Source organism: Ochotona princeps, chromosome 16 (genome assembly GCF_030435755.1).
Source record: "Ochotona princeps isolate mOchPri1 chromosome 16, mOchPri1.hap1, whole genome shotgun sequence".
Classification (NCBI taxonomy): domain Eukaryota; kingdom Metazoa; phylum Chordata; class Mammalia; order Lagomorpha; family Ochotonidae; genus Ochotona; species Ochotona princeps.
Window position 1 is genome coordinate 290,534 of NC_080847.1, and position 18,213 is coordinate 308,746.

At 59.0% G+C, this 18,213-nt stretch overlaps 1 protein-coding gene across 1 annotated transcript in view; it reads right to left on the reverse strand.

Moving 5' to 3' along the window:
* Nucleotides 1-2,564: 2,564 nt before the first annotated feature.
* Nucleotides 2,565-18,213, reverse strand: part of SPG7 (SPG7 matrix AAA peptidase subunit, paraplegin) — a 60,594-nt gene continuing 44,945 nt past the window's right edge. Inside the window, exons 12-21 of the mRNA XM_058675198.1 lie at nt 6,644-6,764; nt 4,486-4,618; nt 4,197-4,329; nt 3,963-4,113; nt 3,807-3,876; nt 3,462-3,638; nt 3,256-3,340; nt 3,102-3,177; nt 2,862-2,997; nt 2,565-2,760 (exon numbers count right to left, since the gene is read on the reverse strand). Coding sequence (XP_058531181.1) covers nt 2,596-2,760; nt 2,862-2,997; nt 3,102-3,177; nt 3,256-3,340; nt 3,462-3,638; nt 3,807-3,876; nt 3,963-4,113; nt 4,197-4,329; nt 4,486-4,618; nt 6,644-6,764 — 1,247 coding nt within the window. The 3' untranslated portion in view covers nt 2,565-2,595. The remainder of the gene's footprint in view (nt 2,761-2,861; nt 2,998-3,101; nt 3,178-3,255; nt 3,341-3,461; nt 3,639-3,806; nt 3,877-3,962; nt 4,114-4,196; nt 4,330-4,485; nt 4,619-6,643; nt 6,765-18,213) is intronic.

The following is an 18,213-nucleotide window of genomic DNA, read 5'->3' on the forward strand; positions in this document are numbered from 1 at the left end:
CAGACTTGCAGTGTTGGGTCTGAGCTGCCTCCGTGTGACCAGTGCTGCCTGCGCCTGGACAGACTGAGGCTGGCTGTGCTGCGGTCAAGGAGACCCTTCCCCTGGCCAGCCCCCCCCTTATCTGGACTTGGGAGCCCCTAGGGTTTGGAGGTGGGAGCTGATGTTGAGGGAAAGGGCAGCATGGGTGGCTTTTGGAGTCAGGGATCAAGGCAGTGTCTAGCCATGGTCTCCTCGGGGCTCCACCAATCTGACCCACACTGAATGTGAAGAAGGGGGTGCTGATGTCCCTGTGGCAGACAGCCTCAGGGCCACCTCAGTGCCCAGGAATGCAGGAGCTGGGGCACAGGTGGGGTCTGTGGAGGGAGGTGGGTGCCTGCCTGTCTGCTCAAACAATGTTAGAAGTAAAGATGGCTCTCTGGAAACGTAATCTCAGACTTTGCTTTGGCACTTTAGGGCGGCTGGGAAGCTATGGGTGAGGCCCCACCCACACAAGTTAGTCCCAGTACGTGCAAGAGGTGGGTGGAGAGGTGGACTGTGTGAGAATGCAGACTCTCAGGCCTCGCAAGACCAGAGCTCGAGTCTGCAGTTCCCGTTTCTGTTTCTTAGTTTGAGAGACTTTCCTTCTGCTGACAGCCTCAATGTCCACGATGGCCTGAGCAGGACCACCCCTATGAGCTGGAATCTAGTCCAGGTCTCCATGTGGGGGCCAGTGACCCCCTCGAGCCATCACCAGCCTCCTTCTAGGAGGCAGGAACCACACATCCATACCACTCAGCCAGATGCCTGTCCCCAAAGTTTATTTTACTTTGAAGTAATCAGACTAAGTTGTTGGAGAATTTTCATTTACCTCGTACCCATCTTTCCCAGACTAACTTCCTAGCCAGCCATGTAACTAACTGCTCATGCCCAACATATGGGCGTGTACTGGCCTATTAGCTTCCTGGTCAGCGTGCCGCCAATGACATATCTCTACCAGGGCCCTGACACCCACATCCCAGCATCTGGGCCTGATGCCCACTCCCCAGATCTAGGCCCTGACGCCTATTCCTGGCACCTGGACCCTGACAGTTTTCCCTCATTCAGACTGTGGACTTCTGGGCACTTGCACAGGTAACAATGCTGCGTGCACACTGAGTCTGCAGGGTGTCTGGGCTCTCACCCTTCCCACTGCAGTCTCAATCCCAAGGATTCTGAAGGGCAGATCTGGGAGCGGCGTGTGCTTACTGCCACTGCTGTCACTGCCGACCCACCTTTGGCAATGACCTGCACACACACTGGCTCCCTGCCAGCTCCGATCCACCTCTGCCCACTTGCTGTGCATGCAAAGTGGCTTCAGCAGTGCAGGCCACACCTCAGTCCCTCAGGATGGTTGAGCTCACCTGAGACCTGGTGTGGTGTGACACCTCAGCTCCAGCTGCCCCATCCCTTTTGGGGGCCCAGGGATGCCCCCCACCAGCCATCTCTGCAGCCAGAGGTGGGAGTAGAGGCCTGTGAAATCTGGAGTTCTGAGTTGGCAGGGGAGGCTGGAGCCTCTTTCTGGGAGCTTTTGGTTTGATTGTAAGGCAGTTTAGTATTCACATCAGAGCTGTTAGCAAAATAGCTGCAATACCATTGCGTCCCATCAGGGGTCCCTTCCACTGTGTCCTGAGAGTATGGTGAAAACCCTTTGCACTACACTAACCCGGTGCAGTTAATCCCCTCATGGCGCTGTGGCTCAGGCAGAACTTGTCTGTACCAACATCTAAGGGGTATCAGGACTGCATATCCCACTGAGGCAGCCTGGTCCTTGGGGACTCCAGAATCCAACAGCTTCACGGTACTCCACCCCTTCCTGCTGCTCTTCCTCACGCAGATGCCAAAATACGTCAATAAGGCAACAGCTCAGGTACAGTCCTCCCCGACGCAATGGCTGTGCTGAGCCGAGGAATTCCTGGCCTACCCCGACCTCAAGATCCCTGTACACCCTGTGGCAGCATGCCAGCCACTCTACCACAGAGGAAGTGCCTTTGTGTGGGGACCTGCTCTAGGGAGAGGTGACCTGGGTTCCACCCCAACCACCGAGGGGAAGATCTGCAAATGCAGAGTCCCAGGCCCTGCCGGGCAGGATGGCGTATGTGAGCGTAGACACGTAGCAGAATGCACATGTCTGCCCTGAGTGTGCCTGTGGGAATGCAATGTGATCACCTGCACGAATTTGGGTATCCGTGTAAGCCTCATCGAGGGGAGGCATGCCAACAAGGACCTGGGTACAAATGGCCACTGGAGTCCAGCCTGTGTTCAAGGCGCCCAGGCACCGCCTGCAAAGCACTCCCAGACATCTGGGGTTCTAGCCTTCAGCCCCCCACTGGGGTTGAGGGGACTGGCCCGCTCTGAGGGCTGGCAGGGGGCTCTGCTCACACAGCCACCCTTGGGGGTGGTCCAGGCACTGACAACACACCCTCAGGCCTTGAGGGGCTCTTGCTTTTATTGCTGGCTCAAGGTACCCTGTGTCGTGAGCTGACCTGGGGATCCTGCTCCCATGCCCACCCCCGCCCCAAGGTGGGCTCAGGGCCGTGCTCCAGAGATAGTGGGCTTGTGAGCAGGCAGCTGTGTGAGTCACAGAAGGCACAGGCTGAGCAGCGGCAGACTGAGGGCAGCCAGCAGGGCCCTCGATGGGTGGCGGCTGGGGGCTGCTGAGTAGCCATACTGCGTCCTACAGGAGCCGCCCAGCTGCTCCAGGGCGATGGGCTCCTCCTCCGGGATCTGTGCCAGGTTTTTCACCTGAGGATAGACCCAGGTTGAGTAGCCTGAGGGGGAGCCCCCACCCATCCTCACCTGAGGACAGACCCTGCAACAGCATGGGGGTCCCCACCCCTCCTCACCTGCTCCACTGCCCGGAAGACCCTCAGCAGGTTATCAGCCAGGGCACCCTTGACCTCTGCCTCTGTCCAGTTCCTCCTGAGCAGTTCAGCGATCAGGTCTGGGTATTTGGACACGTCCTCCAGTCCCACAGGAAGCCTGTGCCGGGGTGAGAGAAGGAGGCTCTTCACCAGCAGCATGCACGGCCCCTCCAGGCTCGCTGGCCATGTGGCTGTCCACAGGACACAGGTCCTGCCGCTTACCTGGTGACACCGTCATAGTCCCCACCGAAGCCCACAGCCGCCGCTCCTGCCACGTTCTTGATGTAGTCCAGGTGGTCTGCAGGGGAGCAGCAGGTGAGCTCCAGGCAAGACTGTAGGTTTCTGCCACTGCCGTGGCTGCCCACACCTCACCTACCCGCCACCTGGGACAGGCTGGCCTCGGTCGTGCAGGAAACATAGTCATTGTAGAAGTTCACCATCACCAAGCTGTTTGTTTGCTTCTGATGGGGAAGAAGAGACCACTGAAGTGGGGCAGAACCCCACCCTCACGCTCCCCAGCCCGCCCCCCGGCCCACACCCCAGTCCTCATGCCCCCCAGCCCACCCCCAGCCTGCCTCGCACCACCAGCTGCAGCACATCGTCCGGCACATTGCGTTTGTGCGCACACAGGCTGAAGGCAGAGGAGTGGCTGAAGATGACCGGGGCTGTGGACAGCTGCAGCGCGGCCTTCATGGTGGCCACAGACACGTGGGCCAAGTCGATCATCACACCCAAGCGATTCATCTCCTTCACCACACGCTGGGGGAGGCAAGGACGGGGGTGGGGGCAAGGACCAGGCACTAACCTTTGAGGGGGCCACTTAGGATTCGCCACTCAGGGCACCAGTGGACCCTGGGGGCAGGGCTGCTGCTGGCAGTCCTGGCCGCTGCCCACTGGGGGCACCAGACTCTGCCCACCCCAACTCACCTGCCCAAAGGCTGACAGCCCTTGACTCTGGGCCTGGTCGTCCCCTTGGTCCACCAGCCAGTTGTCAGCCCTGGGAGGGCAGAGAACAAGTGCCAAGCAGGGTGGCAAAGCGTCTGCCCCTACCCCACACCCGGGGCCCGCAGCTGGGGAACTCACCAGGGCGTGTTGCAGCTGTGGGTGAGTGTGAGGTAACGCATGCCCAGATGGTAAAGTGCCCGCAGGACGCCCAGGCTGCTGTCAATGGAGTGCCCACCCTCCACACCAATCAGACTGGCCACCTTCTTCTCCTGGAAGGCCTGTTCTATGCCTGTGGGAAGAAGACCAGGAGTGAGGGCCGCAGCCCTGGGTGTGCAGCAGCCAGGCAGCACACAGGCTGGGCCACGGACCCACCTGCACTGTCAGTGACGCACAGGAAGGTCTCGGGGTACAGCTGACACATACGGTGGACCACGTCCATCTGCTCCAGGGTCCTCTTGACGCTGTCTTTGTTCTGGGTGTCGCAGGGCGTGTACGCAGACCAGAACTGGGGGCCGGGGGGCAGGAGTTGACGGTTCCCTGCATACAGGGACTCCCCTGCCCCACCACCATACACACCCCTGTGGGAGCCCTGGCTGCTATTCCCACCCAGGGCCTTGGCAGGTTCAGAGAAGAGAGGGCCTCCCCAGCGGTGGGGTTATACCTGGCCCCCCACAAAGCCAGCCTTCAGCTTGGGGATGTTGGTGTGCGTGTCAGCCAGAACAGTCAGGTTAGCCCTCGCATCCAGCAACCGATTGTTGAACTTTTTCAGCAGCTGCCAGGGTAGGTCATTGTGCCTGGGAGGGCAGGGACATGACCATTTGCACCGGGGCCTTCCCTCCACTTCCTGCTTCTTCCTGCGGCTCCTGGGTTCAGGACTGAACCCTCGCCACACATGTGCACAGCTGCCCCAGCCTCAGCCAAGCAGCACAGAGCTTACAGTGGCTCCCTGAGCCCAGTCGGCCGTCTGCCACGTAGGGGTGGGAAGGCATGGGACGGCTGAGTGGAAGCAGAGCCTCCTGGTAGGCAGGGCTGGGATGGCACACACAGGGCTTAGCCAGGTGGCCCAGGGAGAGGCTGAGCTTTTGAGGGTCTCTCACGAGTGGCCAGGGAAGGGTGTGCCAATGGTGGGGGCTCAGTGGGTCCAGCAGAGCAGACGGTTCATGGGAGGCCTGGCAGCTCCCCGAACGGAAGGAGGGGAAGGATGGCGGACGGCGGCAGGGGTCGGGGAAACTGAGCACAGCCTGGAGGGGGCTTTCCTCTGCAGGATGTCTGAGCCCAACCAGCCCCTCTCCTTGAGAGGTGTTCTCTGGTGAAGGAGTGTGTGTGCCCCTTGGGACCCGTTGCCACCAGTTTGCCTCTCAAGCTGCTGCCCTAGCACCTCCTTAGAGGACAAATCATGAGGGTAATGAATCACGACCGCCACTGTGGGCTCCACTTAACTACAGGACACGGACGGCCCTGGCCCAGGAGGCGGCCCTGAGCTGCACTGTCCTCCCGGCTCAGGGGGCAGCTCCAAGCCACACTGTCCTCCCAGCCCAGGGGGTGGCTCAGAGCTGGCAGTCCTCCCGGCCCAGGAGGCAGCACCGAGTCGCACTATCCTCCCGGCCCCCAGGGACTCTGGACAGCCACTCCTGCAGAGGCAGTCTCTCCAGAGCCACCAGTTCTTCCTTTTCTGGAACCCTGGCTGCTGTCCTGCCCTGTTCCCCACCCTTGAGCAGACCTCCTGTCAGCTTGCAGGGACATCTACACAGGCACCATGTTCTGAGAAGTGACAATGTACTTGGCTGGGCCGGGTCCTTGCCAGAGTGTATGGCCTGGGGGAACTGCATGTGGCCTGCCCAGAAAATCTGTGCCACAGGGAAGAGGGGGGCACCTCCGTCTGGGAAGGCACGATGGGGCGGCCAGTGTCTCAGAGAGTCAGTGTTTGTCTGAAGGTCAGATCCAATCAGAACTCCTTATCAGATCCTGTCTATGTAGCCTGGGCAGGGTCCTCTCATGAGACAATAGGAAGTCTGGTAAGAACCCCCACCCGCCCCACAGCACTGAGAACTCCCCTGCAGCCGGGTGTGACCAGGGGACTAAGTCCAGCCCTGACCTTTTCTCACTGCTCCCTCCATGCCTGGCTCCCCTCTACCACTGCCACTCCGGCATGAGAGCCACGGGGAGGGGTGTGCAGGGGCAGTGGGCCCCAGAAAGGCAAGCAGCAGATCGCGGGGGACAGGGAGGCCTGGGCCAGATGGACACCGGCTTTACACCTTCCTTTAGTGCCTTTGCTCCCACAAAGCCCAAAGACACCTGCTGTGTGTGGCCTCCTGACCCGGGCAGTGAAGGAAATGGAGGTAGGGGGCAGTGCAGGTGGGGCCAGGGCCCGCGTCTCACTGAGCCCATGTCACAGAAGGTGCAAGGGGCCACTGTGGGACATGGAGCCCAGGAGACTCCAGGACCTGCCTCCCCGGGCAGGGAGCTGCATGGCGCTGACTGGGCAGGCGTCGGGTGAGGCACTACTAAGAGTCTTAGTGGAAAGCAGAGATCTAGGCCTCTGGAGCCCCACAATCTCTAGGCATCCTGGTCAGGACAAGTGAGGCAGTGGAGAATGTCGGGGCAGCAAGACGCCAGCCAGGGGGCCTTGCCAGGATACCTGTGTCCTCCTGCTGCTGTCGGGAGGAAGCTGAGACCCAGAGAAGGAACAAAGCTTTCTCAGGCAGACGCCAGGTGTGGGAAGTAGGGACCAGGGTGTGAGCTTCCCCACTCCAGCCCCACTGGAGCCGTTGGGGCCCTGGGAGACCCTAGGGAGAGCTGAACCCTTGCCAGGCACTCACCCATCAATGACCGGCTTCTCCTGCAGGATTCTCACTGCTTGGTCCCGGAACGAGTCTGCTGCACAGATGGCCACCAGGGGCCACAGCCACCAGCTGGTCCACATGGCAAGGCTCCCGGGGACTCCTCTGTGCTGTTCTGGGGCCTACAGAGAACCCTGCACCCGCCAGGAAAGAGCACACAGGCCTTTGGTCAAGGAGATTGCTGCCGGGAGCGCTCTGTTTATAACACATGCGTTCAATGAATAACCAGTGCATTCCCCATGGTAGGTGGGATGGAAGATCCAAGCCCAGGGCTGGGTGTTGCTGTCCAGGCCAGCGGAGGCTGGGATCCCAGGCCCAGGGAAGGGCCAGAGCTCAGAGGGTGACATGGGTGAGGCAAAGTAGCCAGGTAGGCTCCAAGCTGTGTACCGCCCAGATCCCGTTGGCCTCCCCCTCATCCCTCCCGCGGCACACCCTGCCTCTGTGCCTTCCTAACCAGGGTCAGGGGGCCCTGAGCACCCACCCTGGGAAGAGGTGAGTCTCCCGCAGGTCCCCACACTCTTTCCTTTGTGCTCCAGTGAGCCCTGCTCTCACACTGCCTCCATCTGCATCTCCTGGGAAGACAAGAACCTGAAGCATGTGCACCCTGGGGAATCTCTCTAAGCCCACAAAGTAACCTGTGGCTCCCATTCGCACAGCAAGGGGCCAGTGGCCGGGAGCCCAGGCTGACCCTAGGTGGCACCCAGCTCTCCCAAGGGTCCATCCCACAGGGCCCTGTCCCAGGAGACTGAATGTTTGGGCCAGCTTGAGCTAGGCCACTGCCACATGGTCATGGCCAGCCCAGGCACAGCAGCTGCTCAGTGCTGGCTCTGCGGCCCCACCTGTGTGTCATCCTAGGACAGGTGCAACAGCCCCTGAGCCTGCTCCTTTTCTATAGATGGCACTTATGGGGCTGGCGACTCCCTCTGTGTCCCCCTCACGCCCCCTAAGGGAAGGAGCCAGGGCTCTGGGTGCTTACCTTCCTGCAGCCACTCTCACCAGGGCACCCTGGGTACCAGGCCATGCGTCACACTGCCTGCAAGGTCTAGACTTCCACCAGTTGCTGGGGAGAACACCTGCTTCAGTACACAGGGAGTCTGGTCTCGGGGATCCTCCTGACCCTGGTGCCCTCAGGAGGTGTCAAGGTGCTTATGGCACACGCAGCAGCCTCAGCCCCCCATACCGGCACACCTTCACAGGAGCCAGGAGTTAGGGGTGGCAAGCTAAGCAGCCTCTCACGGTGCTTGCATCCCGTAGTGGCTCACACCTGGCCGTCACAGGCTTTTGGGGAGTGAACCAATGGAACCAATCTTCGTCTCTCCCCACTCTTCAAATAGGTTTTTTTTTTTTTTTTTTTTTTTTTTTTATGTTTTTAAAGAGTGCCCGGACAGCCTGGACTTGGCCCTCAGAGAGCAACCAGGCGCATCTGAGTTCACTCACAGCTCAGTGATAACAGCCAGGCTGCTGGAGCAGCAGGCACAGCCTCCTACAAACCCTCCCCCATACCAAGGGCTTTGTCACCATCCTGTAAGGGTGTCCTGGAACTCACATCTGCTCCAGGGACACTGCAGCTGTGTCCCTGTGTGGTGCTGCCCGCTGCATGCACCTGGTTCAGTTCTGCTCTGCTGACAGGGTCAAGTGAACCAGTGCTGATCCACACAGCGCCCACTTCCTCAGCCCTGATGGACTAAGGGTCTCCAGGGATCTCAGGCCTTCACATCTATAACTAACAGGGAGTTTCCCCTTCCTCCTCCCCCTCCTCCTCTGGAACCTCACAGTCAGCCTTCCCCTCCTCCTCTCCCTCCTCCCCCTCCTCCCCCTCTTCCTCCCCCTCCTCCTCTGGAGCCTCACAGTCAGCCTTCCCCTCCTCCTCCCCCTCCTCCCCCTCCTCCCCCTCTTCCTCTCCCTCCTCCTCTGGAGCCTCACAGTCAGCCTTCCCCTCCTCCTCCTCCTCCTCCCCCTCCTCCCCCTCCTCCTCTGGAGCCTCACAGTCAGCCTTCCCCTCCTCCTCTCCCTCCTCCCCCTCCTCCCCCTCTTCCTCCCCCTCCCCCTCCTCCTCTAGAGCCTCACAGTCAGCCTTCCCCTCCTCCCTCCTCCCCTTCTTCCTCCCCCTCCCCCTCCTCCTCTCCCTCCTCCCCCTCTTCCTCCTCCTCCTCCCCCTCCTCCTCCCCTCCTCCTCTGGAGCCTCACAGTCAGCCTCCCCCTCCTCCTGCACCTCTCACCCAGAGGAACCTTCATTCAGGTTTGATGTGAGCAAGGAAAGCAAGGAGCTTGCCTCAGGTGTGAACCTCAGCGGGACAGTTACCAAAACCTTCTCACCATATGGATAGCAGATCACACAATGCTTCAAAAATCCCATAATGAACATACCAGCATGTTTTAAAATAAAGACATGGTCGGGGAAGGCACAGGAATGCGACAGGCAAACTTACCCACACCCACATTGGCTCTACTTGCACTACAGCTCCTACTGTTACATGTGGGGCGAGGTGGTGTTGGTCTAAGCAAGGGGCCCCTGCCATTCCCTGGGCTCCTGGCCGCTGGTTGGGCTGGCCCAGCCCCGGCCATTGCAAGCATCTAGGGACTGAAGCAGCAAATGGAAGAGTTCTCTGTCTCTTTCTAACTCTGCCTTTCAAATAAATAAATAAACTCCAGTGTGACAGACTGATTCCAGAAAGAAGAAACGACAGAAAAACCACTTTTGGGTTGTGTCTCTATTGTGGCTCCCCTGCACCCGTGCGAGCAGCCCAGGAGACAGTGTGAGGCCAGAGCTCTGGCCATGCGCTGGAGTCCACAGCAGTTGGAGCTCCCCCACCCCTCATGCACCCCCGCGACTATGACAAATGCCATGGACGCCAGCCCTGCTGAGTCCATGTTGCATCATTTTGAAGATAAAAACCACAGACATGCTAATGGAACCAGGGGCACTGATCCCACGGCCCTATGTACTTTGGGGGCTCTCATGTGACCCAGCCCAGAGCACCCAAGCTGCCAGGTCTCCAGCTGTAAAGCCAGCTTGATGGGAACTACTTCACGAACGTTTGTCGAGAGCACAGTGAGCCAGGCCTCCGTTCCTGTGTCCAACCTGGCATCTGGCCAGGCCCCCACTCCAGCTGCACCAGAGACCGTGTCTCCGCTTGGACCTTGTGGGGACAAACCACACCCAAGCCATTCTCGACAGAGAGACAGACATCTTCCATCTGTTGCAATACCTAGGGCTGCGCTAGGCTGCTGCCAGCAGCTCCATCTGGTTCTCCCACGTGGTGGCAGAGGCCCAGGCACTGCTCGGGCCATCATGTGCTGCCTCCCAAGGTAAGCGTGAGCAGGAAGCTGGATGGAAACTCCAGTGACTGTGAGGGGATGCAGGCATGACCTCAGTTCTGTCTCCTGCGTTTTCTCCTGGGAGTGCTGGGGGAGGTTTCCTGAGCGCTGTTTGACCCTGCTCAGCAGCTCTGTCTCTGCACATCTGAATGAATTCCAGACTCATTTTTCCACTGTTTATCTGAACGCCTGCCTTCCTTAGCCAGCTCGCCCTCCCTGTCATCATGTCTGTGTTATTCAAAAATGCGGCTGTGGCCAGGCTGTGTTGGCTGCCCGAGAGCTCTCCCAGCCAACAGGAGAGGACAGGAAGGACACCTTGCCCCCTTTCTCCAGCAGCCTTCACTGCACCCACTGCACCAGGTGCATGATGCAGCCTCGTCACGCCTCCCCCAGTTCCTGTGGCAGTGTGAGAATATTCCAGAGGCTTTGGGGACAGCTCTCCCAGGAGTGTGCTCATGGGCCCGTTCTAGCCCCCTGTGTGGTACACACTGCCTGTGAGTCCTTCCCTCATCGGGAAGGCAGGAGCAGGTGTGTACAGGGCCTGACTCAGGGCTTGGGGACATGGAGGTCCTCCCAGGTGTGTCCTCAATTTCTGACTCCACTGGTCATGTGTCTCTAGCCGCTCTAGTCTTTCCCATAATCATGCCCAAGAGGGACGTGCTCACCTCCTGTCTTGGTGAAGAGATCTGGGAGAGCGGGAACCAGCTGAGCAGCAGGGACCAGGAGCCTGGGCACCTAGGAGAGAAGTCGGGAAGTGCTGGGAGCACAGCTTCAGAGAACCACACTGGGACAGGACCCCCAGCTCAGCCTCAGCAGGGACGGCCACGCTGCAGGAAGCCCAGGCCACAGAGAAGCCCCCCACCCTGGCACCTGCAGGTGGGTGATGGCTGTGCTGACTTGTTTCCCAGCAGGAGAGAAGGAATCCAGGTCTCTGAATGCACCCTCATGTGGTCGTGGTTCCTGCACCCACCCTCCCCTCCTGACTCTCCCATCTCTCCTGCAGTGTGGCCAGCTGCAGCCTCAGCATGAGGGACAGGGACTGGATGGGGGCTGTCAGGAGGCCTGAGCCCACCACCTGCTCTGCCCTTGTGTGGGGTCACTGCCAAGGCGATGACTGGCACCCCGGCCTCCAGAGCAGCGGTCTGATGGTTTGTTGAGCTGTGTCACTTTGTATCTAAAGTCTGGAAACAGCCTTGTTAGCTGGACAATCAGCCTCACTCCCCAAAATAGGAGGAACTGGTGAGGGTGAGGAAAGTATAAACTCCACCGACACAGCCCTGGGACCCCAGGCCGTCATGGCAGACCCCAGGAATGGGGCATTATCAGTCGGACCCTGTCTCTGCTCATTTTAGCAGAGCACCTGGGGATGCGGGGTCTGAGGAGGCCCTGGGTGATCTCTGGAGATCTCTGGGCTATCGCCCAACCTCAGGGCCAATGGAACCACCCACAGAGCAGCAAGGTCCACGCCTTGTGGCCCCCAAGCTCTGGTGCACACATTGACAGGACACGGACTCTGCAGCACCATCCACACTTGGAAATCACTGCCAGGCTCACACCTGTGGGGCCAGCACTCCACAGACATGCCAGGCTCAGCTGCTTCACTTTGATCCAGCTCCCTGCTAACTGGCCTGGGAAAACAGCGGGAGATGGCTCAGGTCCTGGGTTCCTGCAGCTACATGGGAGACCCCAAAGAAGCTCCAGGCTTTGGCTCTGGCCTGAAGCAGTCATGGCTGTTGCAGCCATTTGGGGAGCAATTTCTCTCCTCTGTTGCTCTGATGTTCAAATGAATAAAGCTTTACTCAAATTCCGCCATCACCCTCAGGACAAGCATCACAGTCCCACCCCTCCAGCTCATTGCAGACAGCACCACACAGACACCCCCAAGGCCAGCACACCCAGGCATACATGCCCAGCTGTGGAGACCTCATGGTCCTCAGTCATGCCCAGCTGTGTAGACCTCATGGCTCTTAGTCATGTCCAGCTGTGTAGACCTCATGGTCCTCAGTCTCCCAGCTGGCCCCGATAGACACTGGCGTAGAGACCTCACAAGCCTGCAGCATGTACAGTGGGACTGGCCGTAAGCCCATCTCCCTCCCTCAACTTCCTTCCAGCTCCTTAGCAGCCACAAAATCTGGGCTCCCCAGGTCCTCCTTCACCCTATTCAAACCACCACTCTTTTCAGATGACCCCCTCACAGCCCCTCCATCGGGAACAGGGGGTCTCAGGGCATTGGAGCTGCTCCTCATGCCACCTACCCCTCCCCAAGACAGTCACCCACTGGCCACCCTCGTCTGGGATCCCTGGGCTTTCAGGTGCCAAGGCGGTCCTGGCCAGGCACCCAGTAGGTGCCTGCTAACTGTGAAGTTCCCCCGACCTCCTGTGACTTTGCCCTTGGCCCAAAACCCCCGACTCACCAGAACACAAGGGTGCTTCCCTGGCTGCAGCCTCTGCAGCTCTGCCTCAGGGGCCTCCGCTGGCCAGGCCACAGCTGGGGATCCCTCCCCCAGCTCTCCAGTCACAGAAAAGCCACCTCCTTCAGGAAACACACCAGGAAGGCGGGAGTGAGCTTAATGCCTCACACATGTGGGCTCCGCCGGACTCAGGACGCATGGCGCACCCTGCCAGGACGGTGCTGGGTGCCAAGGCTTTGGGGTCCCCAGCAGCAAGCTGGGTATCCCTCTCAGTGTTTGGTCAGGAGCTGGGGAGGAAAACCTAATGTGAGAGACAGTCGGTCAGTTCTCCATTCCCAGCAGAGAGTAGCTCTGGCGGGGCCAGGGGCTCGGAGCCCCATTTTTCTCTTTGAGGGTTGCTGGTGGTTGATCTGTCCCCATTCCCAACTACAAGGAGGGACAAAACCATTCAGGAACTGGAATGTCCTCTTGGACAACACAGGGACTTTCGAAATCAGGGAGGGTCTGTGACGGGGCTGGAGGCTGAGCTCTGGGAGGAGGGGCTCCCTGGTGGATCCTGCCAGCAGCTGGTAGGGAGTCTGGGAGTTGGAGAGGTCCCACCAGGGAGTGGGCGCCTCCGGGCTCCTGCTGGGTGGATCCCTGGACAGCCTGGGGATGGGTACCAAGGGCCCTCAACCCCCAGCCCTCCTGGAGCTGCAGCCACTTGTCTCCCACCCCTCCCATCCACACGCTAAGCACCACCATGAGGGAGGGAGGAGACCCAGGGTCTCTGAACTGGGAGCAGCAAGCGCAGGCTGGGGAACAAGGCTAAGTGGGCCAAACTGTCCAGTCCACACTGAGTGGGGTGGTCTGGTGTCAGAGGCCTGGGCCTGCCCTGCAGCCACGGACACTGGGTGTGGGGTGGGATCCGTGGACCAGGGACCCCATGCAGGAAAGAGTTCTACCTGTTCTCTGGAACCTGCAGGTGACCTCCCACAGGGTGACCTCCCAGTGGACTGCTCATGGCTCTGCTCAGGCCTGGGGCTGCCGGCAGCAAAGCCCCAACAGTTGTCTGTGTGTGCTGTCTCCTGGAACAGACCAGGCACAGAGCAGGTCCCTGAGGGTGGTACCCTTATTTCCAGTTGGCCTGCCTGCTTGGGGACCGGCTGGGCGGTGAGGGTGGTGCAGCAGCTGAGGTAGGGCTGTCTAGACAGGCATCAAGGGTTGAACCTGTGGCAGCCTTGGTTGCTAGGAGCATCGGAGCGTGCAGAGCGCCTGCAGAGTTCAGAGAGCGTCCTGTGACTTGTCTCGGCACAGGGTGGAGGCCTGAGCCTGACCTTGATCAGTTGCTCATCGGCAGATTCCTCTCCTGATAAAGGTCCCTGTCCTGGCCCTGCCCTTGGTAATGCGAGGGAACCTGGCACCGCCTGCCTCCCACACCCGGGCTGGAAGTGCAGCTGATAATGAGGTGTCCAGGGGCTGGAGCTTGGCCTGACACTGGCAGATGCCAGTGGAGAAGTGGGGTGCCTCAGGGCTTTCGGGTCCCACTCCCACTCCACACACACACTCCTGCTAGGTTTTCACACACCCATCTGGCTGCCTGGCTCCTGAGGCTGCTGCCCTCTGGTGGCCGCATCCAGACAACGCAGGGGCTCCTGGACAGCAGCCATGGCCTCTCTCCCAGCTCGGACTACAAGTGCCCATCTCATGCTCAGGGCTTGAGGCGGAGATTTCTTGGAAGGCTGCAGGGTTCCAGAGCTGTGTGCAGATCACCACCATTCTGCCCCCAGTGGGGAGAGCCCATCCATCCTTGGAGACCAGCCCTGCTGTCACAGGTTCCTGGAGGGTTCTCAAGTCAGACCTCCCCTGGCATGATGCCTCCCTGCCACTCAAGGCCACCAACACAATCTTCCAGAGACTCCTTTGGGGGCATCCATGTGCCAGGAGGCCGAGCCCCCCTCATGTCCACCGAGTGCAGGCCCCTGAGGGTGGACATCCACGACCCCCACACGCAGGGCTGCACCACTCTCCTTCCCACTCCCACACGTCACATTCATGCCAAGTTCCCGTCAGTCTAAGCTCACACACAGCTCCAAGAATCACATCTGCTGGGTCCCTACACAGATGGTCTGGTTTTCTTTTGCTTGTTCATTCTCTCAGAAAGTCTTGTCCACATGGTGTGCACACATTTGTGGCACCACAACTGGCCACCAAGGAAGGTTTTTAGGGAAAGTCCAGCAAGGGAGAAACCCCTGGGCAGAGGCGGCTTGGGGTGGCAGTCTGGGCTGCTGGTCCTTGGTAAATGATAGACACTGGGACTGGGTTCTCACCTTTAGCCCCAGGAACCCCGCTGGGCAGCCTCCTGGCCCAGTGACCACACCCACTCACCCTGGCCTCTGTGACACAGCCTTGCCCCACCCTGGCCATCCCTGCCCGGGGCTTCCCTAGTCAGACTTTGCAACCAGGCAGTCCCACCCTACCACCTGCCTCTCTGCCCAGGTATTGCAAGAGGGTGAGGGCTCCCTAATGCCAGAGGAGTATTGTGGGAAGGCGGAGCAAGGAGGAAGAGCAGGGGAGATAACATGGGCCTCTGGTCGGCCCTCTCCTCTCAGCATCCTGGTCCTCCTGGGCAGCCAGCCAGTCCCATTTCCTGCACAGTCATGAACATGATGGCTGCCAGAGTCTGCCATGAGGCAGGTCAGTCCTCAAATGTTCCCTCCCAGGCTGTGCATGGAGAGGAAGCTGAAATCTGAAGCCTGGATGCTCCAACGTGGAACCCAGGTGTCCCACCCCCACGGCCAGACCCTGCTGTTGGGGTAAACAGTGACCCCAAACCCTCTAGCGTGGGACCCAGGTGTCCCCCTCACCTCATGGCCAGAAGCCTTCTATTGGGGTAAACAGTAACCCCAAGCCCTCCAACGTGGTACAGAAGTCCCGCCCCACGGCCAGAAGCCTGCTATTGGGACAAACAGGGGCGTACTCACCTGTGGACTCATGATGCAGTGGACTTGTGACAGCAGCAAGCTTTTTGTGTTTTTTTTTTTTTTTTTTTTTTTTTAAGATCTTATTTATTTGAAAGGCAGAGAAAGAGATAGAGACACCTTATACCTGCTGCTCACTCTTTAATGACTAGTGTCAGGGTTGGGCCAGGCTGCCTCACCTTGGAGATAACGGGTAGACAGAAAATGCAAATAGCTCATTTGTTGCCGGAGTTTCACGAATCATGGATAACTTACCAGAAAAGGGAGAGCCAGCATGGTGGCATAGTGGTTAAGGCTCCGTCTCTGAGATGCCAGTGTCCCATATGGATGCTGGTACAAGTCTCAGCTGTTCCACTTCCAACCCAGCTCCCTGTGGAGGGCAGCCCAGGTGCTTGGGTCCCTGCACCCATGTGGGAGCCCAGAAGAAGCTCCTGGCTCCTGACTTCGGATTGGCTCAGTGCAGCTGTGGTAGCCACTTGGGGAGTGAATCGGCTGACAAAAGATCTTCCTCTCTGTGTCTCCCTCTCTGTATATCTGACCTTACAATAAAAATAAATAAATTTTAAAAATTGTTATTACTAAGGCCCGGCGCGGTGGCCTAGCAGCTAAAGTCCTCTCCTTGAATGCACCAGGATCCCATATGGGCGCCGGTTCTAATCCCGGCAGCTCCACTTCCCATCCAGCTCCCTGTTATGGCCTGGGAAAGCAGTCGAGGACGGCCCAAAGCCTCAGAACCCTGCACCCACGTGGGAGACCTGGAGGAAATTCCTGGCTCCTCGCTTTGAATCGGCACAGCACTGGCCGTTGCGGTCACTTGGGGAATGAATCATTGGACGGAAGATCTTCTCTGTCTCTCCTCCTCTCTGCATATCTGATTTTGCAATGAAAATAAAATAAATCTTTTTAAAAAATGTTATTAGTAAATAAGTAATTGGAAATGCCAAGGGATGGAGAAAACAGAAAGGAAGATCTCCTGGTTCACTCTTCAAGTGAACTGTGCTGAGCTGATCCAAAGCCAGGAGCTTCTTTCAGGTCTCTCACGCAGGTGCAGGGTCCCAAGGCCTTGTGCCTTCCTCCACTGCTTTCCCAGGCCACAAGCAGGGAGCAGGATGGGAAATGAAGCAGTCAGGACACAAACCGACGACCATATGGGTTCTTGGCAAATTCAAGGCGAGGATTCGGCCGCTGCGTCATTGTGCTGAGCCCAGTAATGGTCAGTCTTGATGTGACCTTGGGCTTGGGCACTCTTGGCACCTGCACTTCCTTCTTGCAAGGTACCAGGAGCAGAAAGAAAAACCCTAACTGGTATCAACAAGGCATCCCGGTGTTTGCAAGGCAAACATTAGCCACTGGGCCATCCTACCTGCCTGAGAGCTGGGAGAAGGAGGGGGAGAAGGAGGGGGAGGGGGCAGGGGAGGGAAAGGTGGAGGAGGAGAGAGGGAAGGAGGAGACAAGCATGGACCAGAGCTGACCACAGGAAGGTGCAGAGGAAACCTGGTGGTCATGGCCGCCCGCCCAGAACAACAGCACAGCTGACAAGGTCTGGGCTGTTCTATCATGAGCTGTGGCATGAGGTGAGGGCATGGACAAGGCTGGGGACCCACGTCATGATTTCTGAAGGCACATCCCACCTTTGTAGATGTAATCGGGGAGGGGGAGAGGGTAGCAGGCAACTGCTTGATTCTGCAAGGTAGAGCCCTGACCCAACCAGATACAGCTGGGTTTGGGGGACATGTGTACACCCATCTGTGAGAACTGCTCCCCAAGACAACCAGGAGCACACCCTGCACAGAGAGGACCACCAGCCTGCCCCACTTTACCCTCACATTAAAGGTGTATGTTAGAGGGAGGGAGGGTCTACTCCTGCCATCTGAAGTGGGTCTGGGGAGGCGGTTCGGGGGTGAAGCCCAGCAGTGTACACACACCTGGCCGTTAGCAGGGCTAGATATGAGAGTGGCTGGGCAGCAACACTACAGAAACAGCAATGGGGAGCGAAAGGGACACAATGTAGCCCAGGAGGTAAAGGACCGCAGGGCCTGGAAGACAGAAATGTGTGGGGGTGGCAGGTGCATGTGTGTTAATCTTATAGAACTTCGTGTGTAAGTGTGTGTGTGTTAATCTTACAGAACTCTGTCCACAGAGCAGCAGCGGGGGAGTCCAAGTGGGCACAAGGACTCCTTCTCTACTGTTACTGGGAACTCTGTGGTGGTGAGACATGTTTACAGGAACAGGAAATGTGGCCAGACTTGCAGTGGATGCAGTGCCGCCCACTGCCTCCAAGGGCAGCTACGAGGAGCAGGAGGCTTCCCGTCCCCCCAGAGCGGAGGGAGCTCCACAAACCACAGACCACAGACCCCCATCCTGCCTGAGGCCCTACTGCTGTGCGCAGGTTCCCGGAGGAGGTCGAATTCCTTTCCTCCCCTCCCCCAGTGAGGCTGGCATCCAGGGGCCAGGGGAGGGGCCTCTCCCAGCCCACAGGTCCTCCGACCCCAGCCCAGCCCAATCCCACTCTGGTCCTGAGTTTCCAAGGGAGGAGCTTCCTCAGAACTGCCTGAGTGGGTGAGCTACATTTTCCAGGGTCTGGCGGCAAGGAGGACTTACTGGTGAGTCCGGGCTGGGCTCGGCCCAGCTGTTGGGGGGTGGGGGGGGAGTGGAGCAGGGACAGGCAGGGGCTGCTCCGGGACCCTGGCCAGGTGTGTACCACACTATGTCCCCGGTCTGGGCAACTGCTGGTGAGGGCGGAAGGGTCTGCTGCCCCCACCACTGATCTGAGGTTCCCGGGCTAGAGACAGGCGGTTCCAAGGACCATTCCTTGGGTCTGTCCACTGCCTGTAGCGCAGCCGTGGAATCATGATGGAAG